This window comes from Palaemon carinicauda, chromosome 37, assembly GCF_036898095.1.
Source record: "Palaemon carinicauda isolate YSFRI2023 chromosome 37, ASM3689809v2, whole genome shotgun sequence".
Classification (NCBI taxonomy): Eukaryota; Metazoa; Arthropoda; class Malacostraca; order Decapoda; family Palaemonidae; genus Palaemon; species Palaemon carinicauda.
The window spans coordinates 64,704,696-64,732,117 of NC_090761.1; the positions used below are offsets into that span (position 1 = coordinate 64,704,696).

General features: G+C 33.1%; 1 protein-coding gene and 1 long non-coding RNA gene across 3 annotated transcripts in view; one reads left to right on the forward strand and one right to left on the reverse strand.

The window, feature by feature from the left end:
• The window catches only part of LOC137629411 (uncharacterized), a 330,089-nt gene that overhangs the window by 267,011 nt on the left and 35,656 nt on the right, over window positions 1–27,422 (reverse strand). The window lies entirely within an intron of this gene.
• The window catches only part of LOC137629164 (uncharacterized), a 98,944-nt gene that overhangs the window by 59,151 nt on the left and 12,371 nt on the right, over window positions 1–27,422 (forward strand). For both annotated transcript variants that reach the window (XM_068360428.1, XM_068360427.1), the window contains exon 2: window positions 26,907–27,041. In XM_068360428.1, coding sequence (XP_068216529.1) covers window positions 26,917–27,041 — 125 coding nt within the window. In that variant the 5' untranslated portion in view covers window positions 26,907–26,916. The remainder of the gene's footprint in view (window positions 1–26,906; window positions 27,042–27,422) is intronic.

Sequence of the window (27,422 nt, forward strand, 5' to 3'; positions counted from 1 at the left end):
TATCACGCAGTATACAATTAATTGATTATTTAAATACTGAGTTCCATAATGACGACATATATACAAACCATTAAAATTTCTGTGTTAAGCTAAAATTGTTCATCATGAGAAAAATAGCATTGTACGTAATAATAATTATCATTATAATTATTATAATTATAATTGTTATAATTATGATAATTACTATTATAACTATTATTATTATTATTATTATTATTATTATTATTATTATTATTATTATTATTATTATTATTATTGTCGTTGTTACTTGCTAAGCTACAACCCTAGTTGGAAAAGCAGGATGCTATAAGCCCAAGGGCTCCAACAAGGAAAATAGGCCAGCGAGAAAAGGAAATGAGGAAATAAATAAAACATTTTAAGAACAGTGACTTTCAAATAAATCTTTCAAATATAAACTATAAAACAAAATTAACTAAATAATGTTGGCACAATGTGGTGTGTTTGTAAAGGTGTAATAATATACAATAGTGCCGTATTTGTGTGTTTGTGAAAAGGATTATCTACTTTTCGCATTACGGCTAAAAATGTGTCCAAGGTGGTCCACTATCAAAATCAGGTGGGTAATTTTGTGGACATAAAATGGATGCAAACACCCTTGGCTCCAGGACTACCAAGGCTTTGAAAAGAGGCCCACAGAAATACATACGGATTATTCCACTATGCTCATTAAAAACTTTAATTGAGATTAGTAGAATCTTATTGGATACAGTCGCTGCCAGGCCTAATTAAAACTATACTTAAATTCGATTAAAAACATAATACACGAGAGAGAGAGAGAGAGAGAGAGAGAGAGAGAGAGAGAGAGAGACTAAATTGAATATTCACTATCAAATTTACAGACTACTACTAAAATCATGTAACCATTTATTTACACTCGCAAAAATATTTAAACCACACAAGCTCGAAATTCTAAAGACTACAATCTTATCTTATAGTGATTTATTACTCAAATTAGAGCTATTAATATTAATTAATTGTAACCCCCTAAAAGTATTTACAATTGTAACTGTATATGAATATTTTAAAATTGCAACTGCACATAAGTATTTAAAACTGCAATTGAACATGTGTTTAAAATTGCAAATGTTACATAAGTATACAAAATTACAACTGCACATAAGTATTTAAAACTGCAACTGCATATAAGCATATAAAATTGCTAATATACATAAGTATATAAAATTGCAACTGCCCATAAGTATTTAAAACTGCAACTGCATATAAGCATATAAAATTGCTGATATACATAAGTATATAAAATTGCAACTGCACAAAGTATATAAAATTGGAAATGTATATAAGTATATAAAATTGCAACTGCTCATAAATATTTAAAATTGCAACTGCACATAAGTATTTAAAATTGCAAATGTACATAAGAATATGTATAAAATTGCAACTGCTAATAAGTGTATAATATTGCAACTGCACATACGTATTTAAAACTACAACTGCAAGTAAGTATTTAAAATTTTAACTGCACATAAGTATTCAAAATTGCAATCTGAACATGGGAATATGTTTGAATATGAATGTGTGTATTAAAAATATACAACAAACTATATTAAAGAGAAACTGTTAAAGGTCTTCATTGCTCACTTCTTTATATCCCTATAAACGTAAAATGGATGGTAAAAGACTACAGAGACATTGAAGACGACATTGTCAGATTTATCACACCTCCTCCTCCCAAAAGGAGATGATTGATTGATTGATTGATTTAAAGTTTTCAGGCATCCTGACACCTGAGGTCATTGACGCCGGTAACATTCAATTTATGTATACAAAAATAAAAAAATAAAATAAAATAAAAATCAAAGAGTATTCAATTAAAATCATAAAAGTTGAATGTCATAAAAGTTAAATATTTTTCAGAAGACCTGCTTCTGAAATAAATCTAAAAATGCCACTTGCATGGTAGGACACATCATTTCCAAGAATCTTGGCAAGGATGAACCTGCCACCCTCACCTCGAGCCTCAAACAAATATCTATTCCTTAAGTTGTTATAATTGGGGCATTCGGTCAACAAATGCCTTACTGTTAGAGGTACTAAGCAGTCGTCACAATACGGTTGGTGTTGGCCCTTCCGCAGAAACTCGTGTGTCAACCGACCCAAAAGGAGATCTTAGCCATGTTAAGTGATTATAATAATAAGGTTCAAGAGAGAAACAATTCGTCTCCAAAAAGGAAAATACCATCAAAGAGATACACGAGGAGAAGCCTGTTTCCAGTTTAAGGTTTAAAGGTCACTCATGAATGGCAAAGGCCAAGGATAATGCCCTATACACTGACCATATATATTATCATTATCATCGCTATCAATTGCTAAGCTACAACCCTAGTTGGAAAAGCGGGATGCTATAAGCCCAGGGGCCCCAACGGGGTAAATAGCCAAGTGAGGAAAGGAAACAGGGAAAAATAAAAATATTTCAAAAAGAGTAACAACATTTAAATGAATATTTCCTGCTTAAACTATAAAAAAAAAAACTTTAACAAAATAAGAGAAAGAGAAATTAGATGGAATAATGTGCTCGAGGTCACTCTCAAGCGAGAGAATATATATATATATATATATATATATAATATATATATATATATATATATATATAAATATATATATATGTATATATGTATGTATATATATATATATATATATATGTATATATATATATATCCAAATAAGCCATATATTTTAATACCTAATGTTGGGATTCGCTCTCATACCCGAGGTATTAGAGAGAATCCAGAATCCAGACATTAAGATATTAAAATATATAGCTTTTTTGAACATAAAAAAAAACACGTCTAAATGTGCACAATTTATCATATATATATATATATATATATATAGATAGATAATATATATATAGATATATATATATACTGTATATATATCTACTGTATATAAGTGTAAATATATATATTATATATATACATATATATATATATATGTATTTATACATATATATACATATAGATATGTAAATATATATATATATATATATATATGTGTGTGTGTGTATATATATCTATATTTATATACATAAATGTACATATATACACATGTATATATATAATAATATTAAAACTCCATAAATCACATTTATCGACAATCCCTAAACTTTGCCAACTGGCAATGAGCTCCAGACATGTCCCATATCCACCAGCCCCCAACCCCCCCCCCCCCCCACCCACCCCCCAAAAAAATTTTTTTAAAAAATATAAAAATGGCAGCTCTCTCAAATTCACGTTAACCAGAAATATGCCATATTTTAGGCCTGTGGTACTTTCGCCTTATGACATTTCCAATAATGGACGAAGAGGATCCCTTATTTTGGTGGGCAACAGAACACCCTGAAAAAAAGAACTATTTAAAATATCAGAGTTCAGGTCGAACTAAGGTACTTGAACAAAGGGAAACTCACTCTCTCTCTCTCTCTCTCTCTCTCTCTCTCTCTCTCTCTACACACACACACATATATATACTGTATATATATAAATACACACACATATATATATATATATATATATAAGCACACAGAGTTTTATAAACTTTTCTTCTTTTTTTTCATTTAAAATCCTTCTCGGAGACGGTAGAACAACTTTTCACGAGTGAAAGTGATAGAACAGTTCATTTATTTTTTACAAAATCTAGTGTCTCAATGACAATGGTCACCCTACCCCCAATTAATCCCTTCAAAAAAACTCTTCATATGTATCCTTAACACGGGTAACTTTCTAAATGCAAAGATATTTCAGTCAGCATCAATTATACATAATACATAAAATACGTTTATTATATAGAAAACTTTCACGTATGTATTCAGTGTAAGTACTGGTGTGTGTGTATGTATATGTATATGTAGATGTATGTTTGTGTGTGTATATATAAATATATATATATATATATATATATACACACATAAATATATATATATATATATACACACACATATATATATATATATATACATATATATATAGAGAGAGAGAGAGAGAGAGAGAGAGAGAATTATATACATGCATATATAAATATATTGATATATATATAAATATATATATACATATATATACATATATATATATATATATATGTATATATACATATATATACATATACATATATATATATATATATATAGAGAGAGAGAGAGAGAGAGAGAGAGAGCGGTCCCTTCCATTTCGGAACGGTTAAAGGAAAATAGAAAGAAAGTGTAGAGGGTAAAGGAAACGCGAAGATAAAATACTGCTCAAATCTGCATTGAACAAAGGATTCCAGAAAAGATAAAAAAAAAAAAAAAAAACTTCCCAGACAGTCGAGGGAGCTATAGAGTAGAGTCATAAAAATCAATAAAATCCAGAATAGTATGAATTCTACATAGGACAAAAGAGAGAATTTCTCTCTCTCTCTCTCTCTCTCTCTCTCTCTCTCTCTCTCTCTCTCTCTATATATATATATATATATATATAAATCATATTATAAATATATATATATATATATATATATACATATATATATATAAAATCATAATATTATGCGCTCTATGTATGCCAACAGAAAGTTGAACATGAAAATTCTTAGATTGAGAGAGAGAGAGAGAGAGATGAGAGAGAGAGAGAGAGCATGAACTGTCAACTGAAATTCCAGACAATTCCAAAATGTTATCAAAACGTCAACAAAATAATCTTCGTTCGCAAGTCGAGCATTAAAAACCAGACAATCCCCCAACCAGAAAAGTCTGACATTTTTGCTGAAGCGAAACAGTACACAATTACATACCTTAGCATACTGGCATAGTTAAATGAGGCATACCCAATATACATGAATTATGTAAATTTTTCGTGTATGAAAAAATAAGATTAATGATGTAAAAAGATACATATGTAGTGATCACTAATTGCTGACCTCAGCAATATAGTTCAGTGGCTGTAATTTACTTGATGGAAGATTTGATAGAGTTCAGTTGGCAGCTAAAGCATTGTGTGACACCGTGTGTCCTTTAATAACACACACACACATATATATACATATATAAACATATATGTATACACACACACACACACACACATATATATATATATATATATATATAAACATATACGTAAAATAAGAACAAGTGATGTTCAGATGTAATAAAACCACAAGCAAAATTAGAATGATGTAATTTTCTTTTGCGAATTTATTAGACAAAATATATATATATATATATATTATATATATTTAGACAAAATATATATATATATATATATCCCATATAAATATATATTATATATATATACATATATATATACATATATATATATATATATATAGAGAGAGAGAGAGAGAGAGAGAGAGAGAGACTAAAGGACTTTTCTATGTCATCTTTTTACTTAAGACGACCTCTAAGAACTGAGAGACACAAGAATATGCATTTCCACTTTTTCAAAAGGTTCTCTAAATCCAACAGGACCAGAACGCTTGAATAAAGATGAATGGAAGTTTTACGTGACAAAGATAATATTACTCCTGCATCCACCACATAGAAAATTGCCCCCCCCCCAAAAAAAGGGGGTGGGCTGATGATAATAAATGATCTTAACATGCCTGAACAAAACTCGAGTCTTAGAGGGGAAGCGACAGAATGAATCACTTCTCTATAGGATCCCCTATTTCTGCGAACATACAGTAAGTGTAAAATTAACAGCGACTAAAAGAAAATAAAATTATATAAAAAGTAGTTAGATATATACTTAGTTAAGTATCTTGAAAAACTAGAAGGCTAGGCACTTTTGATTGCACCCCACTATAAGGAAAAATATCTAAGGAGTATGTGTATGTATGCATTTAAATACATACATACATGCATATATATATATGTATGTGTATATATATATATATACATATATATATATATATATATATATATATATATATATATATATATATACTGGCATTAAAGACCAAAAGGAGACGCAAGTGAAAGGACATGGCTGAGGACTTTGTTTTACAGTGAACTAGTAACGGCTAATGATATATATATATATATATATATATACATATATTCAAAACCAAAAATAATGAATGACCAGAAAAACACGCGAGGACACAAGCTCATAGCAACCTCCTATGTAAATCCAAAATTAAAGCAAACAAGACAAAAAAACAAAAACCGAAACAAGCAATCGTCCTCTGTCAAAAGCACACAGATTAGCACAGCAATAAGAGGAAGTCAATCAAGAGGCAATTGAAAACCGCCTTCATTTCGAGGCAGAAGTTGAAGACCGCCTTCATTTCGAGGCAGAAGTTGAAGACCGCCTTCATTTCGAGGCAGAAGTTGAAGACCGCCTTCATTTCGAGGCAGAAGTTGAAGACCGCCTTCATTTCGAGGCAAAAGTTGAAGACCGCCTTCATTTCAAGGCAGAAGTAGAGAGGCCGTTACTACTGCCTCTTACTTTTGCCTCATCTCCAGATTTAGAGCACGCTGATTGCTTCAATGCAATCTTGCAAACACTTGCAAAATCTCGATTCATTCCCCTTCAGCAGAAATTCGAGTCGTGGCTGATGTGCCTGGTGATTAAATTTGTTTCTTTAGAGAGAGAGAGAGAGAGAGAGAGAGAGAGAGAGAGAGAGAGAGAGAGTTGGAGAGTTAAATGTTAACTATATTGGTACAGTATACAAATAACTAGTTAAACTTGAACGAATATGAAGACTGGAAAAATAAAAACATATTTTAGGAATAAAAGAGATAAAAATATATAATTAAGAAGCACACAACAACTACAATGATAAAAAGAGACATGGGGAAAAAATTGACACGGTACATCTGGTGACAAAGTCAGTCAAAATCAAAAACTGCCTAAAAACAGTTGATTTCTGCACTGTGAACTAACAATAATCAGTATCACAACCAATACCTCCTATGTATTTCATTTACTTAAATTAATATATATGTCTGTCAATGCAATACCTTTCTTTTACTTTCCCGTGACACAATAAATAAATAAATAAATCCTTTTGTTCTTGTATTGCTTAATAAACGTCAGTCCTTTTCGCATTTTATTCCAACAAATTTGTCATGACTCTTAATAGCCTTTTTAACATAATTAAATTCATATGTTGCGTTTTTCTTTAAGGATCAATCAATACACTTAGCAGATCTCGTTGTCTCTTGATTAAAACACCTACTTACTTATGAGTTACTTATGTCCGGTTTAGTGCGCTGCAACAGGGTCATCAACTATCTTGACCGCCCCATAGCTCCAATGTAGCTGGATCCATCCTCCAGTCCAGGATTGAGTTGGTGTTAGGAGATGTATACCCCTTAACAGGAGGCTTGTCAGGAATTCGCTGGAGCAAAGATGAAAGTTTTCTTTTGAATGGCTCGAATTCTCCAATCTTGTTAATGTGTACTGGGAGGCAGTTCCAGAGACGTGGGCCAATGACAGCGAAAGACTTGTCATATAGACTCTGGTTATAGGCTGCTTTAAAGCCAGTCCGAGGCCTAGACACAAACTTGATCTTCAGGTCGTTCCTGACTGATCCATGGAGAATCTTCCACATGTGTAGCAGGATATACCGTTCTCAGTAAATCAATACACCTGCCAGAGCTTGTTATCAACCAATCCATACATCAACCAGGCTGTGCTGTCCAACAATCAGTACATCAGCCAAAACCAGTTGTCAATCAATCATTTCGCTTGCGTCAGAACTCGTTGTCAATTAATCGATACATATACCATAACTCCTTGTTAATCAATCAATTCTCCTCTGTCCGAGCTAATCATTCAATACGCTTATGCCACAAATCCTTATCAATCGTCAATACACCGGCCAGAACTCGTTGTCAATCAATCAATACATGGTAGGCAGAGCTCCTTGTCAATCAATCAATACACCAGCCATAACTCATCGCCAATCAATCAATACATTTTAGGCAGAGCTCCTTGCCAATCAATAAATATACCAGCAGGAACTTATTGCTAATCAATCAACACACTAATACGACCTCGTTGTCAATCAATCAATAATACAACTACTAGAGTTCTTTGCCAATCAATCAATAAAGCTATTGCAGACCGCGCTGTCAATCAATCAACACACCACACACGGTTACCTGTCAATCAATATATACTCCTGTAATACAGTTGGCAATCAGCCAATACACTGCCCAGAGCTTGTTATTAATCATTCAATTACCTGCCAGTGCACCTTCTCAATCAATGCCACTGCGAGAGATCGTATAATCCACAGTTCTTGAGTAACGTGGTATTAAATTTAGACCAGGAGCGTCGAGTGTCAACAATGCAACAGTTATCAAATGGAACTATGAAATAAAACTAGATCCAGTATAACTAACCAATAGAACAGTTTCATATATCAATAAATTCACTAATAAGGTGAAGAACTGCTTCATCATGCGTTATTATGATTTACCAATTAGGATGATAAACCAACCATTTAGAAGAATCAGGAGATCTAGTGTACTGCAATTGTAATTCATCTCTTATAAATAACCCCCCGATGATTACCACTCGCAGAAATAATTACGATAATTGCCAATAAGCTAAGAATATTAGTTGGTTGATCTCCTTAAAATGTTGACGAGTGCTGAAGATAAAACTAGACACGTACCACGAATCAACATTGGATTATTTCCAGCCTCGGCATGTTCGTGGACTTTACAGATGATTAAACCAATTATCCGGCCTACCTCTAAATAAAATGCGAATCTTCTAACTACGTTGCTACTTAATCTGGCGCATTAGTTTAAGAGAGAGAGAGAGAGAGAGAGAGAGAGAGAGAGAGAGATGATCTCCGTTATTTTGATACTATTTTGAGGCATGATAGATAGGTTTATAATACGATATCATTTGCATTCAGCATCACAAACAAATACCTTAGGCAAACATTACCTGTAAGCTTCAGAAAAGAACCCTGTGATTTGTCATATTATTATTATTATTATTATTACTATCCAAGCTACAACCCTAGTTGGAAAAGCAAGATGCTATAAGCCCAATGTCTCCAACAGGGAAAAATAGCCCAGTGAGGAAAGGAAATAAGGAAATAAATAAATGAAGAGAACAAATTAACAATAAATCATTATAAAATAAGTAACAACGTCAAAACAGACATGTCATATATAAACTATTAACAACATAAAAAACAAATATGTCATAAATAAACTATAAAAAGACTCATGTCCGCCTGGTCAACAAAAAAGCATTTGCTCCAACTTTGAACTTTTGAAGTTCTACTGATTCAACCACCCGATTAGGAAGATCATTCCACAACTTGGTCACAGCTGGAATAAAACTTCTAGAGTACTGCGTAGTATTGAGCCTCGCGATGGAGAAGGCCTGGCTATTAGAATTAACTGCCTGCCTAGTATTACGAACAGGATAGAATTGTCCAGGGAGATCTGACTATTAGGTTAACATGAAATGTTATTTTCTTTCATTGGGGTCCTCTGTTTACGTCATCAACTACATTTGCACACAACACAAAATTAAGAGAGAAACCTGTATTTCCCACTGAAATCAACTTATATCATGTACAAAATATTCATTAATATGTTGGCATATACTTTTCGTTATCTTGGCCCTTTTGTTCGAGCTACGAGCATAGAACTCGTCATATTTTGTGGATTTTCATTGATATTTTAGTAAATATATCCATTCATGACAAATCATACTGATCACCGTAAAGTGGCCCATCAAACAATCTAAGCACTTTTCGGATTAATAATTTGAACTTATTTCAAACATGTTTACTAAACAAAAGTTTCACGGTACTGTAAGATTGACATTTCATCTCAAAAGAAAAAAAACTTTACACATTCACTGATAGTTTAGACTTCTCTCAAACATGTTCACTAAACAACAATTTCACAAAACTATAAGAACGACATTTCATCTCAACGTTTCCTAAGTTAAAAAAAAAAAAAACTCCCCTTTTCCTCTACACATTCACAGATAGGCCTAATTTGGAAATGTCTCAAACATGTTCACTAAACAACAATTTCACAAAACTATAAGAACGACATTTCATCTCAACGTTTCCTAAGTTAGAAAAAAAAAACTCCCCTTTTCCTCTACACATTCACAGATAGGCCTAATTTGGAAATGTCTCAAACATGTTCACTAAACAACAATTTCACAAAACTATAAGAACGACATTTCATCTCAACGTTTCCTAAGTTAGAAAAAAAAAAACTCCCCTTTTCCTCTACACATTCACAGATAGGCCTAATTTGGAGATGTCTCAAACATGTTCACTAAACAACAATTTCACAAAACTATAAGAACGACATTTCATCTCAACGTTTCCTAAGTTAGAAAAAAAAAACTCCCCTTTTCCTCTACACATTCACAGATAGGCCTAATTTGGAAATGTCTCAAACATGTTCACTAAACAACAATTTCACAAAACTATAAGAACGACATTTCATCTCAACGTTTCCTAAGTTAGAAAAAAAAAACTCCCCTTTTCCTCTACACATTCACAGATAGGCCTAATTTGGAAATGTCTCAAACATGTTCACTAAACAACAATTTCACAAAACTATAAGAACGACATTTCATCTCAACGTTTCCGAAGTTAGAAAAAAAAAACTCCCCTTTTCCTCTACACATTCACAGATAGGCCTAATTTGGAAATGTCTCAAACATGTTCACTAAACAACAATTTCACAAAACTATAAGAACGACATTTCATCTCAACGTTTCCGAAGTTAGAAAAAAAAAACTCCCCTTTTCCTCTACACATTCACAGATAGGCCTAATTTGGAAATGTCTCAAACATGTTCACTAAACAACAATTTCACAAAACTATAAGAACGACATTTCATCTCAACGTTTCCTAAGTTAGAAAAAAAAAAACTCCCCTTTTCCTCTACACATTCACAGATAGGCCTAATTTGGAAATGTCTCAAACATGTTCACTAAACAACAATTTCACAAAACTATAAGAACGACATTTCATCTCAACGTTTCCTAAGTTAGAAAAAAAAACTCCCCTTTTCCTCTACACATTCACAGATAGGCCTAATTTGGAAATGTCTCAAACATGTTCACTAAACAACAATTTCACAAAACTATAAGAACGACATTTCATCTCAACGTTTCCTAAGTTAGAAAAAAAAACTCCCCTTTTCCTCTACACATTCACAGATAGGCCTAATTTGGAAATGTCTCAAACATGTTCACTAAACAACAATTTCACAAAACTATAAGAACGACATTTCATCTCAACGTTTCCTAAGTTAGAAAAAAAAAAAAACTCCCCTTTTCCTCTACACATTCACAGATAGGCCTAATTTGGAAATGTCTCAAACATGTTCACTAAACAACAATTTCACAAAACTATAAGAACGATATTTCATCTCAACGTTTCCTAAGTTAGAAAAAAAAAAAAACTCCCCTTTTCCTCTACACATTCACAGATAGGCCTAATTTGGAAATGTCTCAAACATGTTCACTAAACAACAATTTCACAAAACTATAAGAACGACATTTCATCTCAACGTTTCCTAAGTTAGAAAAAAAAAAACTCCCCTTTTCCTCTACACATTCACAGATAGGCCTAATTTGGAAATGTCTCAAACATGTTCACTAAACAACAATTTCACAAAACTATAAGAACGACATTTCATCTCAACGTTTCCTAAGTTATAAAAAAAAAAACTCCCCTTTTCCTCTACACATTCACAGATAGGCCTGATTTGGAAATGTCTCAAGCATGTTTACCAAACAACAATTTCACGAAACTGTAAGAATGACATTTCATCCCAATGTTGTCCCCTTTTCCTCTTCACAGTCACAGATATTTCAGACTTATCTCAAACATATTTACCAAACAACAATTTCACGAAACTAAATTATAAGAATGATATTTCATCACAACGTTTCCTAAGAAAAAATAAAATAAAGAAAAAAACCATATCTTCCCTTTTCCTCTACACATTCCCATCACAACACCAACGCTTAACAAAACTAATGCAGACACACTCCAATAAAATCACCATCAGCAAACATGGCGTGAAAAAAAAAAGAATAAAATATTCACGGAAAAAAAAAAAAAAAAAAAAAAAAAAAAAAAAAAAAAAAAGGGAAACGAATATCTAGCTGAAAAGGTGGTGGTATTAGCAAGGTATCAAGAGATCACTTTCCCCTACAGCTGGAGATCCAGTTAATTCGGGGATGACAGCAATAAACAAAATAAAAGGTCGCATAAAAGGTTATAATAATAATTCCAGTCATATTTCGTGACGTGGTAAATATTCAAGTCATGAAACAGTGACCACTTTGTTCACCAGGTGATAAATGGAAGTTTGTTTAATTCATGTTTCGTGAAAACAGCGTATTTACGTTTTTATTCGGTAGTTACATTTAAAATAAAACCTAAAAATCAATAAAATGTATATTGAAAAAAATCATGATTGTTCATTAAAGCCATGAACAATATGACATATCTGTTTTGACGTTGTTACTGTTTCTAGAATGATTTATAGTTAATTTGTTCTAACCATTTATTTATTTCCTTATTCCCTTTCCTTACTGGGCTATTTTTCCCTGTTGGAGCCCTTGGGCTTATAGCATCTTGCTTTTCCAACTAGGGTTGTATTTGGCTAATGATAATAATAATAATAATAATAATAATAATAATGAAAGAGTGACTAGTTTGTTCACCAGGTGATAAATGGAAGTTTGTTTAATTCATGTTTCTTGAAAGCAACGTATTTACGTTTTCATTTGGCAGTTATATTTAAAATAAAACCTCAAAATTAATAAAATATATATTGAAAAAATTAATAATTGTTCATTAAAGTCATGAAACAGTGACCACTTTGTTCACCAGTTGATAAATGGAAGTTTGTTTAATTCATATTTCGTAAAAGCAGCGTGTTCCCGTTTTTATTGGTAATTATGTTTAAAATTCATAAAATATATATTTAAAAAATTAATAATTGTTCATCAAAGTCAAGAAACAGTGACCACTTTGTTCGTCAGGTGATAAATGGAAGTTTGTTTAATTCATGTTTCGTAAAAGCAGCGTGTTCCCGTTTTTATTTGGTAGTTATGTTTAAAATTCATAAAATATATATTTAAAAAATTAATAATTGTTCATCAAAGTCAAAAAACAGTGACCACTTTGTTCACCAGGTGATAAATGGAAGTTTGTTTAATTCATGTTTCTTGAAAGCAACGTATTTACGTTTTCATTTGGCAGTTATATTTAAAATAAAACCTCAAAATTAATAAAATATATATTGAAAAAATTAATAATTGTTCATTAAAGTCATGAAACAGTGACCACTTTGTTCACCAGTTGATAAATGGAAGTTTGTTTAATTCATATTTCGTAAAAGCAGCGTGTTCCCGTTTTTATTTGGTAGTTATGTTTAAAATTCATAAAATATATATTTAAAAAATTAATAATTGTTCATTAAAGTCGAGAAACAGTGACCACTTTGTTCACCAGGTGATAAATGGAAGTTTGTTTAATTCATGTTTCGTAAAAGCAGCGTGTTCCCGTTTTTATTTGGTAGTTATGTTTAAAATTCATAAAATATATATTGAAAAAAAATAATAATTGTTCATTAAAGTCATGAAACAGTGACCACTTTGTTCACCAGGTGATAAATGGAAGTTTGTTTAATTCATGTTTCGTAAAAGCAGCGTGTTCCCGTTTTTATTGGTAATTATGTTTAAAATTCATAAAATATATATTTAAAAAATTAATAATTGTTCATCAAAGTCAAGAAACAGTGACCACTTTGTTCGTCAGGTGATAAATGGAAGTTTGTTTAATTCATGTTTCGTAAAAGCAGCGTGTTCCCGTTTTTATTTGGTAGTTATGTTTAAAATTCATAAAATATATATTTAAAAAATTAATAATTGTTCATCAAAGTCAAAAAACAGTGACCACTTTGTTCACCAGGTGATAAATGGAAGTTTGTTTAATTCATGTTTCTTGAAAGCAACGTATTTACGTTTTCATTTGGCAGTTATATTTAAAATAAAACCTCAAAATTAATAAAATATATATTGAAAAAATTAATAATTGTTCATTAAAGTCATGAAACAGTGACCACTTTGTTCACCAGTTGATAAATGGAAGTTTGTTTAATTCATATTTCGTAAAAGCAGCGTGTTCCCGTTTTTATTGGTAATTATGTTTAAAATTCATAAAATATATATTTAAAAAATTAATAATTGTTCATCAAAGTCAAGAAACAGTGACCACTTTGTTCGTCAGGTGATAAATGGAAGTTTGTTTAATTCATGTTTCGTAAAAGCAGCGTGTTCCCGTTTTTATTTGGTAGTTATGTTTAAAATTCATAAAATATATATTGAAAAAAAATAATAATTGTTCATTAAAGTCATGAAACAGTGACCACTTTGTTCACCAGGTGATAAATGGAAGTTTGTTTAATTCATGTTTCGTAAAAGCAGCGTGTTCCCGTTTTTATTTGGTAGTTATGTTTAAAATTCATAAAATATATATTGAAAAAAATTAATAATTGTTCATCAAAGTCAAGAAACAGTGACCACTTTGTTCGTCAGGTGATAAATGGAAGTTTGTTTAATTCATGTTTCGTAAAAGCAGCGTGTTCCCGTTTTTATTTGGTAGTTATGTTTAAAATTCATAAAATATATATTTAAAAAATTAATAATTGTTCATCAAAGTCAAGAAACAGTGACCACTTTGTTCGTCAGGTGATAAATGGAAGTTTGTTTAATTCATGTTTCGTGAAAGCAACGTATTTACGTTTTTATTTGGCCGTTATATCTAAAATAAAACCTCAAAATTAATAAAATATATATTTAAAAAAAAATTAATAAAATATATATTTAAAAAATTAATAATTGTTCATTAAAGTCAAGAAACAGTGACCACTTTGTTCGTCAGGTGATAAATGGAAGTTTGTTTAATTCATGTTTCGTAAAAGCAGCGTATTAATGTTTTTTTATTTGATATTTATTTTTAAAATCAAACCCCAAAAGTAATAAAATATGTATTGAAAAAAATAATAATTAATCATTATCGATTACCAAGTAAAAAACTCGTTGCTCTCTTGCATAGTTGACTGACTGTATTATATTTTCTAAGATAAAGATTCAGATACAACAAACTGTATCCCTTGCTTGACTGCATTAAAAAAAATACACCCGTTGCATAAATTTGGATATAAATTATATGAAAAAATCCCCCAGTATTATTATTATTATTATTATTATTATTATTATTATTATTATTATTATTATTATTTGCTAAGCTACAACCCAGGTTGGAAAAGCAAGATGCTATAAGTCCAGGGGCCCCAACAGGGAAAATAGCCCAGTGAGGAAAGGAAACAAAGAAAAATTACATAATTTAATAACAGTAACATTTAAATAAATATTTCCTATTTAAACTATGAAAACTTTAACAAAACAAGGGGGAGAAAAATGGGATAGAATAGTATGCCCGAGTGTACCCTCAAGCAACACAAAAACAACAACAACAACAAAAAAAACACACGCATTCTTGAGGTCATTTGATCATATTTCTATCAACATATTCAGCATAAAGGATTCTATCGCTAGTTTAATCGTTACTTATGAAAATATATTTTTTTTTAAATCATTTAATCAAAAAGTATTGAAAATTATTTCCCATAACAAAATTGCAGTTGTTGTAGATTATCGGAAAAGCAGGATGCTCTAAACCCAAGGGCTCCATCAGGGAAAAATAGCCCAGTGAGGAAAGGAAATAAGGAAATGAATAAAATGTATTTAAATCAATGAATAAAGAATATAAAAATAGCCCAGTGAGGAAAGGGAATAAAGAAATAAACTATATTTGAATTAATGAATAAAAAATATACAACATCCTAAGATCGATAACAAGGTTAGAATAGACATGCTTATATATATATATATATATATATATATATATATATATATATATATATATATATATATATATATATATATATATATATTATATTATAGAGAGGGACTTATATCAGCCTGTTCAAGATCACCCATTTGCTGCAAGTTTGAACAGAAGTGACGACACTTATTTTCAATTTCTTCTGCATGACGTATTATTCATCGACACATAAAATCGAAATCTTTACTTAATGGGCAAAGGAAAGGTCCTTTATATTTAAAGGACCTTGAGCAAAGGTAATATGATCGCTCCAAAACTCAGCTCACAACATTACACTCGGGCACACATTTCGATCTTATTTCTTTTCCTCTTGTTTCGTTAAAGTTTTTATAGTTTATATAGGAAATATTGATCTTAATGTTGTTATTGTTCTTAAAATACTCTATTTTTCCTTGTTTCCATTCCTCACTAGGCTATTTTCCCTGTTGGAGCCCCTGGGCTTATAGTATCCTGCTTTTCCAACTAGGGTTGTAGTTAGGAAGTAATAATAATAATAACAATAACATTAATAATAATAATAATAATAATTATTATTATTATTATTATTATTATTATAAAAATAATAAAAATAATAATAATGATAAATAACAATAAGAATAATAATAACAAAAACAATAATAATAATAATTATTATTATTATTATTATTATAAAAATAATAATAAAAATAATAATAATGATAATAATAAAAATAACAATAATAATAATAATAACAAAAACAATAATAATAATAATAATAATAATAATAATAATAATAATAATAATAATAATAATAACACCCAAAGGCTCGTTGTCCCATAGTGACCCCGTCCAAGATTAGTCAAGTTACTAAATAGCATACGTCACGGTTCCTATTCCAGACCACGAAATTGAGAAAATCCCTCGACCACTTGTAATATTTCCATCTGAAACCGCTGTTCCTGGAATTCCAGCCTTCAAAGTTCTCCGAGAACTCGATAACTTTTTAGGTACCATGAGGAGGGGTACTTAAGAGATGTCCCCTTTGACACGTTTGTCTCAGTTGGTCCCATTCCAAAAGAAGGTGTTGCAATTATGGTGTGGAAAAACGAGAGAGAGAGAGAGAGAGAGAGAGAGAGAGAGAGAGAGAGAGAGAGAGAGAGAGAGAGAGAGAGAAATTTGGGTAATAGAGAGAAATGGGTCATAGAGAAAAAAAAGACGAATTTAGGTCATGGAGAGAGAGAGAGAGAGAGAGAGGAGAGAGAGAGAGAGAGAGAGAGAGAGAGAGAGAGAGAGAGAGGGTGTCATAGAGAAAAAGAGAAATTTGGGTAAAAGAGAAATGGATCATAAAGAGATAAAGAGAAATTTTGGTCATGAGGAGAGAGAGATCGGGTCATACACACACACACAGAGAGAGAGAGAGAGAGAGAGAGAGAGAGAGAGAGAGAGACTTGGGTCAGAGACAGCAAATCGGTCATAGAAGGAGAGTGAGAGAAAAATTGGGTCAGAGACAGCAAATCGGTCAGAGAGAGAGAGAGAGAGAGAGAGAGAGAGAGAGAGAGAGAGAGAAATCCGGGTCATGGTCATTGCAGATTCATAGGGTTTACAGTCATAGCACCCACAAACAAATCACTTAAACCAGCGCATTAACAGAGCACAACCGAGATAATTACCAGTCCTATGCAATTACTATTAGCCTTACGCGCTACAGTTTCAACGAGAGTATACCGCACAGTGATAATGTACCTGCAGTTGCCGGCAATGGGCGTTTAGCTCATTTTAGCTCTAAGAGAATTAAGCTGTGTGCTTAATTAACAAAAATAAAAATGGACGTTGGGTACATTACTTCCGTGTTAACGATTACTGCCTATCTCTATTTGTTCCTTCTCTCCTTAAGATGCTGTATGTTTTGATAGGTGTGTATTTGTTTGTATGTCAGTCTGTGAGTTTGTGATTCGCATAACTCAAAAACTATTTGATTTAATCTCACCAAATTTGGTAGAACGATTGGCCATGATCCAAGGACAACTTGATTATATTTCTGGAGTGACTGGGTCAAAAGTCAAGGCCAAGGTCACGAAAAGGTTAAAAACTACTTTTAGCCATACCGTGGCCAATTTTTATCTGATTTGCATGAAATTAGATCCAAATTGTGCATAACCCAATTGCTTATCTTATGATATACAGCATGATATAGGTGGAGGTATGCGCTCTACCGAGTGCCCGTTCTAGTTTTGTATGGTTTTTTATGACCTGACAATCATTCATTTCATCTCCTACTCCTCACCGCAGATACAACCCTCCATCTATCTTCTGCCTCCCTTACGCTTACATACACACACACTCACACACACACACACACACTCAAACAAAAACAAATAAACACAAACACATTTAAAGTTAGAGAAAGGAAAATGCCGAGAGCGGAGGATGAAAAAAAAAAAAAAAAGCCAGGAAATCTCCATAGTAAAGTGGGTGGACGAAAGTTTCCAGAGACGGACGGAATGAGGAGGAGGAGGAGAACCAAACCGCCAAGTGCACGCTAATGACACAACTTTCAAAACGACCGAACAACTTCTCTCGAGTTTGTACTGGGTAGTGAAAAGTTACTTTGTTTGTCTGCCGGAAATATTTTTACACTTGACGAGATTATTTCTTTCTGATTTGGCCTCAGCCACGACTAACCCCCCCCCCCCCCCCACACACACACACACACAAAACCTTTGTTTTTGCTGATTGCAGGCCAAACTATTAGCTCGTAAATCACGCGCAAACAATGAATGCCAACCAACACCTAGGCACCTTCTCTCTCTCTCTCTCTCTCTCTCTCTCTCTCTCTCTCTCTCTCTCTCTCTCTCTCTCTCTCTCTCCCTCTCTCTCTCAAAAGAATGCTTTTTACAAACCGACATTATAATTTGCTTAGAATAACCAAATTCACAATTCAACAACAGCACCATTCATCTCTAATATCCGGTTCAAGTTCAGGGTGGCAATAGCTATTTCAGTGTCAGCGATAAAAAAAAAAAATGCCCATAATGCCCCATTAGCTTCGTACCTTTCAATAAATCAAAAAGATGAATTAGATACATGCTTACAGAGTTATTGTACCTGTATGTTTATGAGAGAATTGATGGCCGTTCATCCACTCAATGACCTATGGGTTACTATTTCTTTATTGTGTGTGTGTGTATATATATATATATATATATATATATATATATATATATATATATATATATATATACATATATATATATATATATATATACATATATGTGTGTGTATGTATGTATGTATGTATGTATATGTATGTATATATATATATATATATATATATATATATATATATATATATATATATATATATATATATATATATATGTGTGTGTGTGTATGTATGTATGTATGTATGTATGTATATGTATGCATATATATATATATATATATATATATATATATATATACTATATATATATATATATACTTTATATGTAACCAGCTTCCCCTAACCCGTTTTAAATAAGTAGCAAATGCATCAGTCTTTTACCCATCAATACTGCTGAATTATGGCACTGACTCATCGGCAGTCAATCGAACCCAGCAACACAAACTGCATTATCCAAATAAAACAGATAACAGGATAATGAGAGGCGAGTCACATTGCAGGTGAAGCAAGTAGCTAATACCATTTGTACAACATATTAATAAGAGACTCAAGTGTTAATGGAAGCCAAAGTCCTGATGTAAAAAGGCATAAATCAGCCAACTCAACTTCATGGAAATGAAATATGGGTGTTAAACAGGGTTGCCAGGTTTTCCAAATAACAAAAGGCCAACGTCTGATCAACTGCAGCTTTAAAAGGCAAACCTAATAATTGAAAAAGGCCGAAAATATAGCATTTAAGGCTAACCAGTTTCAAAAAGGCCAAAATTAGGTATCTCGCAAGAAAAAAAAAGACCAAATTTGGACATTTTTGGCCAGAAAAAGGCCAACCTGGCAACCCTGCAAACACAATACAAATGGAAGAAAAAATATAAAAAATAAATAAATGAGAAATGTTTGAGTATCTCAGGTGGTGGCATAAGAAGACAAAACGGGTGAAAATATGATTATACTAGAAAAGCACATAGTGCAGACCTCCACCACAGCAGCATATTTCTCGAACCAGCTTGCTTTCCCAGAATCAATTTCGACCGTAAGCGTATTTTGAAGTCTGTGTGACAACCATGTGCAACCTTGGGGTTAAGGTTATGGCTAATTCACTCGACCTTTTGCTCGATCTAGACCTTGACCTTGGTCTTTCAAAATTGAATCACTTCTCTAAACCAGCTTGCCTTTCGCAGAATCAATTTTGACCCTAAGCGTCTTCCGAAGTTTGTGTGACAAATATGCGCTAGCTTGGGGTTAAGATTGGGGTTAATTTGGTCGACCTTTTGCTCGACCTTTTGCTCGACCTTGGCCTTGACCTGGGACTTTCAAAATTGAATCACTTCTCTAACCAGCTTGCCTTTCGCAGAATCAATTTTGACCCTAAGCGTGTTTCGAAGTTTGTGTGACAAATATGTGCTAGCTTGGGGTTAAGATTGGGGTTAATTTGGTCGACCTTTTGCTCGACCTTGGCCTTGACCTGGGACTTTCAAAATTGAATCACTTCTCTAAACCAGCTCGCCTTTCGCAGAATCAATTTTGACCCTAAGCGTCTTCCGAAGTTTGTGTGACAAAATGCGCTAGCTTGGGGTTAAGATTGGGGTTAATTTGGTCGACCTTTTGCTCGACCTTGGCCTTGACCTGGGACTTTCAAATTGAATCACTTCTCTAACCAGCTTGCCTTTTCGCAGAATCAATTTGACCCTAAGCGTCTTCCGAAGTTTGTGTGACAATATGCGCTAGCTTGGGGTTAAGATTGGGGTTAATTTGGTCGACCTTTTGCTCGACCTTTTGCTCGACCTTGGCCTTGACCTGGGACTTTCAAAATTGAATCACTTCTCTAAACCAGCTCGCCTTTCGCAGAATCAATTTTGACCCTAAGCGTGTTTCGAAGTTTGTGTGACAAATATGCGCTAGCTTGGGGTTAAGATTGGGGTTAATTTGGTCGACCTTTTGCTCGACCTTGGCCTTGACCTGGGACTTTCAAAATTGAATCACTTCTCTAAACCAGCTCGCCTTTCGCAGAATCAATTTTGACCCTAAGCGTGTTTCGAAGTTTGTGTGACAAATATGCGCTAGCTTGGGGTTAAGATTGGGGTTAATTTGGTCGACCTTTTGCTCGACCTTGGCCTTGACCTGGGACTTTCAAATTGAATCACTTCTCTAAACCAGCTCGCCTTTCGCAGAATCAATTTTGACCCTAAGCGTGTTTCGAAGTTTGTGTGACAAATATGCGCTAGCTTGGGGTTAAGATTGGGGTTAATTTGGTCGACCTTTTGCTCGACCTTGGCCTTGACCTGGGACTTTCAAAATTGAATCACTTCTCTAAACCAGCTTGCCTTTCGCAGAATCAATTTTGACCCTAAGCGTGTTTCGAAGTTTGTGTGACAAATATGTGCTAGCTTGGGGTTAAGATTGGGGTTAATTTGGTCGACCTTTTGCTCGACCTTTTGCTCGACCTTGATCTTGACCTGGGACTTTCAAAATTGAATCACTTCTCTAAACCAGCTCGCCTTTCGCAGAATCAATTTTGACCCTAAGCGTGTTTCGAAGTTTGTGTGACAAATATGCGCTAGCTTGGGGTTAAGATTGGGGTTAATTTGGTCGACCTTTTGCTCGACCTTGGCCTTGACCTGGGACTTTCAAAATTGAATCACTTCTCTAAACCAGCTCGCCTTTCGCAGAATCAATTTTGACCCTAAGCGTGTTTCGAAGTTTGTGTGACAAATATGCGCTAGCTTGGGGTTAAGATTGGGGTTAATTTGGTCGACCTTTTGCTCGACCTTGGCCTTGACCTGGGACTTTCAAAATTGAATCACTTCTCTAAACCAGCTTGCCTTTCGCAGAATCAATTTTGACCCTAAGCGTGTTTCGAAGTTTGTGTGACAAATATGTGCTAGCTTGGGGTTAAGATTGGGGTTAATTTGGTCGACCTTTTGCTCGACCTTGGCCTTGACCTGGGACTTTCAAAATTGAATCACTTCTCTAAACCAGCTTGCCTTTCGCAGAATCAATTTTGACCCTAAGCGTGTTTCGAAGTTTGTGTGACAAATATGTGCTGGCTTGGGGTTAAGATTAGGGTTAATTTGGTCGACCTTTTGCTCGACCTTGACCTTGACCTGGGACTTTCAAAATTGAATCGCTTCCACGTCTCAACATTACAATTAATCCCTAAAATTTTCAATTCTCTATGAGTAAAATTGTGGCCAGGAAGTTGTTCACAAACAAACAGTCAAACAGGGGCGAAAACATAATCTCCTCCAAACTTCGTTGGCGGAAGTAGTAAAAGTAAAAAAGCAAAAGTGTTTGTGAAATGGATCAGTATTTCAAGACCATTTGCTAATGTTGAAAGATGGACAGTGAAAAAAAAGAGAGCATAATTTAGAAGTGTTCGGCGGTAAGAGAAGACATACAAACGATAAAAAGGGGCTGGATAAAAAAACTTGAAATAAGTATTTTTGTAGTTTATATATAAAATATCTGTTTTGATGTTGCTGTTTAAAAAAAAATATTTCAATTTTCATTATTTCTCATATCGTTTATTCATTTCCTTATTTCCTTTCCTCAGTCGGCTATTTTCCCTGTTGGAGCCCTTGAGCTTATAGCATGTAGTTTTTCCAACTTGGGTTATGGCTTAGCTAATAATAATAATAATAATAATAATAATAATAATAATAATAATAATAATATTTGAGGATATACCTCAATATTCAGGAAGTAAGATATACCGTGCAAGATAAATGAAACAATTTAGATGTACTGCTTATGAGCCTTCTGTGCAGGTGTATTATTATTATAATTATTATCATTATTATAATTATTATCATTATTATTATAATTATTATTATTATTATCATTACTAATTGGAAATGCAGGGTGCTATAAACCCTAGGGCTCCAACAGGGAAACGGATAGAATAGTGTTCCTGAGTGTACCCTCAAGCAAGAGAACTTGAACCCCAGACAGTGGGTAACCATGCTACAGAGGTTATAGCACTAACCAAACCTAGAGAACAATGGCTTGATTTAGTTAAATTTAATGTGCAAGTTCTCCGCACAGGGTATTCATCCGCGATTTAGCAATGCAAATACAAATGTGATGTTGAGTATTGCGCTAATTTTCCTTAAAACAACATCCTGTTTAAAAAAAATGGCTTTACTCTTGAAAAAAAAAAAATATATATATATATATATACATATATATATATATATATATATATATATATATATATATATATATATATATATATATATATATATATATATATATATTCAGAAATATGTCTATACAAAAAATTCAAATCTATACATGATGTCAATTTCAGTTATCATAACTAAAAAAAATTTTAATAAAATTCATTAATTCTTCCCATTATAGTGCTAATCTAAAGACGAATTCACGAGATATTCTACTGTGAAAAGAAAAGAATGGATGAAGAAAATGCAGCATATTCAATTTCAGAAAAGGAGCTCAGGGGGCTAAAATGGAGAACCAAGCAATTTTCAACAGGGTAGAATTCATTGCATTATAAGTGTTCTGATGTTTTGCACATGTTACCACTCCAATCTGAATGAATATCCATTACTAAGTCAAACACCCACCTCGCTATAATTGAATTGGATTTATGAATTGAACACGAAGCTTCCATGTGGTGGATGATGTGGTTGAGTCCCTAACTGGTTAGTATCTTTGGTCGCTGCAACCTCACCATCCTTGTTAGCTAATAATGGGGGGTTTGGGGAAGCCTATAGGTCTATCTGCTAAGTCTTCAGCAGCCAATGCCTGGCCCTCCATGGTCCTAGCTTGGGTGGAGAGGGGGATTGGGCGCTGATCATATGTATATATGGTCAATCTCTAGGGCATTGTCCTACTCGATAAGGCAATGTCACTGCCCCTTGCCCCTGCCATTCATGAGTGGCCTTTAAACCTTTAAACCAACGTGACAAGCTCAAAACCCCAATTTGATATTAGATCGAAATTCATAAAACCTCAGATTCCATTCAATTCTGTCCTACCCTCTAAACCCCCCACCCCCCCCCCCCCACCCCCCCACCCCCGCCAACAAGAACCTTAAAATTCTCAGATTCTTCTTTATTCTACAGCAGTCCACTCCAACTTTTTCGCCAGCAACGTGAACTCGTAGTGAAACACACACACAACTACGCGTGCACACACACAAGGGCCCTTTCTACACGTTTCGAACTTGTTCCAACTTTTTGAAAGGTCTCTTCTCACCTCACTCCTTCGTTCGCGTGTGCTCATCATCGTGCTTCTGCGGTGAATTTAAATGGAATGCGGGATAGAGATCACTACAAAAGTCATAAAGAGACCGATGATCGTGACGGATGTGAAGCCAAAGTTATGGATGTGTCAAGTGCACACTCTTAAGTAAATTTACGTGCGGAGATTATGCAAAGTTTCGGAAGACGAAGTTAATGTTTATGATGCTTAGGCTAAGATGAGAAAAACTGGAGGTATCAATAGTGAGATCGCTTCTTTCCCTTTGTTTTTATATCGATACAAGTGTACGAAACCCGTCAAATATGACAGCTACATATTTAGATCCGAACACGCACACATACCCTTCCCACTCCCTCCCCTTTCCTAGCTACCAAACGGCAGTTTGGGTAAATTGTGGAAGATTGTCTTTATCGAGTGGTTGCTGCTCAGCCTGACATGAATAAATAAATAAATAAATAAATAAATATATATATATATATATATATATATATATATATATATATATATAAAACAACACACTTGCTCCTTATATATAAAGGAAATTACAACGCTTTACCTTCGGCAAAACAAAACACTGTTAATACGCATTAGAATATAATTTCAGGAGAAACAAATTAGAACAATTTTCAAACATATAAAAATATATCACAACTGACAATTCTAGTCAGCTCCGAATTGCATATTATAATGTTTTAATGAGCCTGTTTGTGCGATATGCATACAATATAATTGAGCTCAATTGCCTATCTCCAGGTTTTGTATCGCAACAAAACAAATTGTCTAAAAGTTGTCTGAAGTTCCGTTTGTATATTTGTGCAAAATTGTTCAATTACATTATGATTAGTTAAAGGATTTTGACCAAACTTGATGAAAATATCATTTAGGTGATCATCTACAGATGACTCACTGGCGTATTTTGAAAGTCTATCGATAATTATTATTATTATTATTATTATTATTATTATTATTATTATTATTATTATTATTATTATTATTAGCCAAGCTACAACCCTAGTTGGAAAAGCAAGATGCTATAAGCCCAAGGGCTCCAATAGGGAAAAATAGCCCAGTGAGGAAAGGAAATAAGGAAATAAATAAATGATGAGAATAAATTAACAATATATCATTCTAAAAACAGTAACAGCGTCAAAACAGATATGTCCTATATAAACTATTAACAAAGTCAAAAAGAGATATGTCATATATAAACAATAAAAAGACCCATGTCAGCCTGGTCAACATAAAAACATTTGCTCCAACTTTGAACTTTTGAAAGTTCTACTGATTCAACTACCCGATTAGGAAGATCATTCCACAACTTGGTAACAGCTGGAATAAAACTTCTAGAATACTGTGTAGTATTGAGCCTCGTGATGGAGAAGGCCTGGCTACAGAGATGCCAACACAAAATCAAAGATATCTATCCAAACTTTATCATAATGATTGGGTCGCTTAATAGTTTTCCCTGTTGGAGCCCCTGGGCTTATAGCATCTTGCTTTTCCAACTAGGGTTGTAGCTTGGATAGTAATAATAATAATAATAATAATAATAATAATAATAATAATAATAATAATAATAATAATAATAATAAATGTGGTGCAAATTCATACTCACGTATTACCATCAATGCAAGACACAAGAAGTTCTCTTCGTAGTTTTCAACTATGATTATAATACAGGTTTTTAACTTCGATGGACATTTTACGTCTCTTAACAACCTTTACAGATACATTACTGACCTTTCTACTTGCCGATTTTTAATTTCAATTTGATTTTTTTTTTTTCGTAGCAGAATGATCTCAAAGAAGTAGAATATAAAATATGGGACAGAACATATTATTATTATTATTATAATTATTATTATTATTATTATTATTATTATTATTATTATTATTATCACTTGCTAAGCTACAACCCTGGTTGGAAAAGCAGGATGCTATAAACCCAAAGGCTCCAACAGGGAAAATAACCCAGTGAGGAAAGGAAAAAAGGAAAAACTATTTTAAGAGGAATAACATCAAAATAAATATCTCCTACATAAACTATAAAAATTAAACAAAACAAGAGGAAGAGAAAGTAGATAGAATAGTGTGCTTGTGTGTACCCTCAAGTAAGAGAACTCTAACCCAAGACAGTGGAAGACCATGGTACAGAGGCTATGGCACTACCCGACATTACAGAACAATGGTTTGATTTTGGAGTGTCCTTCTCCTAGAAGAGCTGCTAACCATAGCTAGAGAGTCTCCTCTACCCTTACCAAGAGGAAGGTGGCCACTGAACAATTACTGTGCAGTAACTCGAGTGAAGAAGAATTGTTTGGTAATCTGTGTTGTCAGGTGTATGAGGACAGAGGAGAATATGTAAAGAATAGGCCGTACTATTCAGTGTGGGGGTGGGCAAAGGGAAAATGAACCATAACCAGAGAGAATCATCCAATGTAATACTGTCTGGCCAATCAAAAGACCCCATAACTCTCTAGCTGTAGTATCTCAACGGGTGGCTGGTGCCCTGGCCAATACACTACCTCCAACCTACTATCCAAATTTTTAATCTTTTCGGCGTTATAACGTATTTGATTTATTCCCTAATAACGCACAATAATCGTTTCATTTCAGATCACTGAAAATGGGGACAATAACAATAGCACTGGCTCTGTGCATCGCCATACAGCTTGCACTGGGCTTCGTCATTCAACCCCCTTTGATTCGGACACCTTCGTTGGATCCGGAGACCATGTGCAGCACAATAAAGTAAGTACAATCGACATTTCCTCATATCCTTAAGGCTTTATAAACACAGAAATGGGGCAACAAAGAAAGCCTATTCTATCACACTATTCTATCTTATTTCTCTTCTTCTTGTTTGGTTAAAGTTTTTATAGTTTATATAGGAATTATTTATTTTAATGTTGTTAATCTTAAAATATTTTATTTTACCTTGTTTCCTTTCCTCACAGGGCTATTTTCCATGTTGGAGCCCCTGGGCTTAAAGCATCCTGCTTTTCAAACTAGGGTTATAGCTTACTAAGTAATAATAATAATAACAATAATAATAATCATAATAATAATAATAATAACAATAATTATAACAATAATAATAGTAGTAGTAATAATAATAATAATAATAATAAT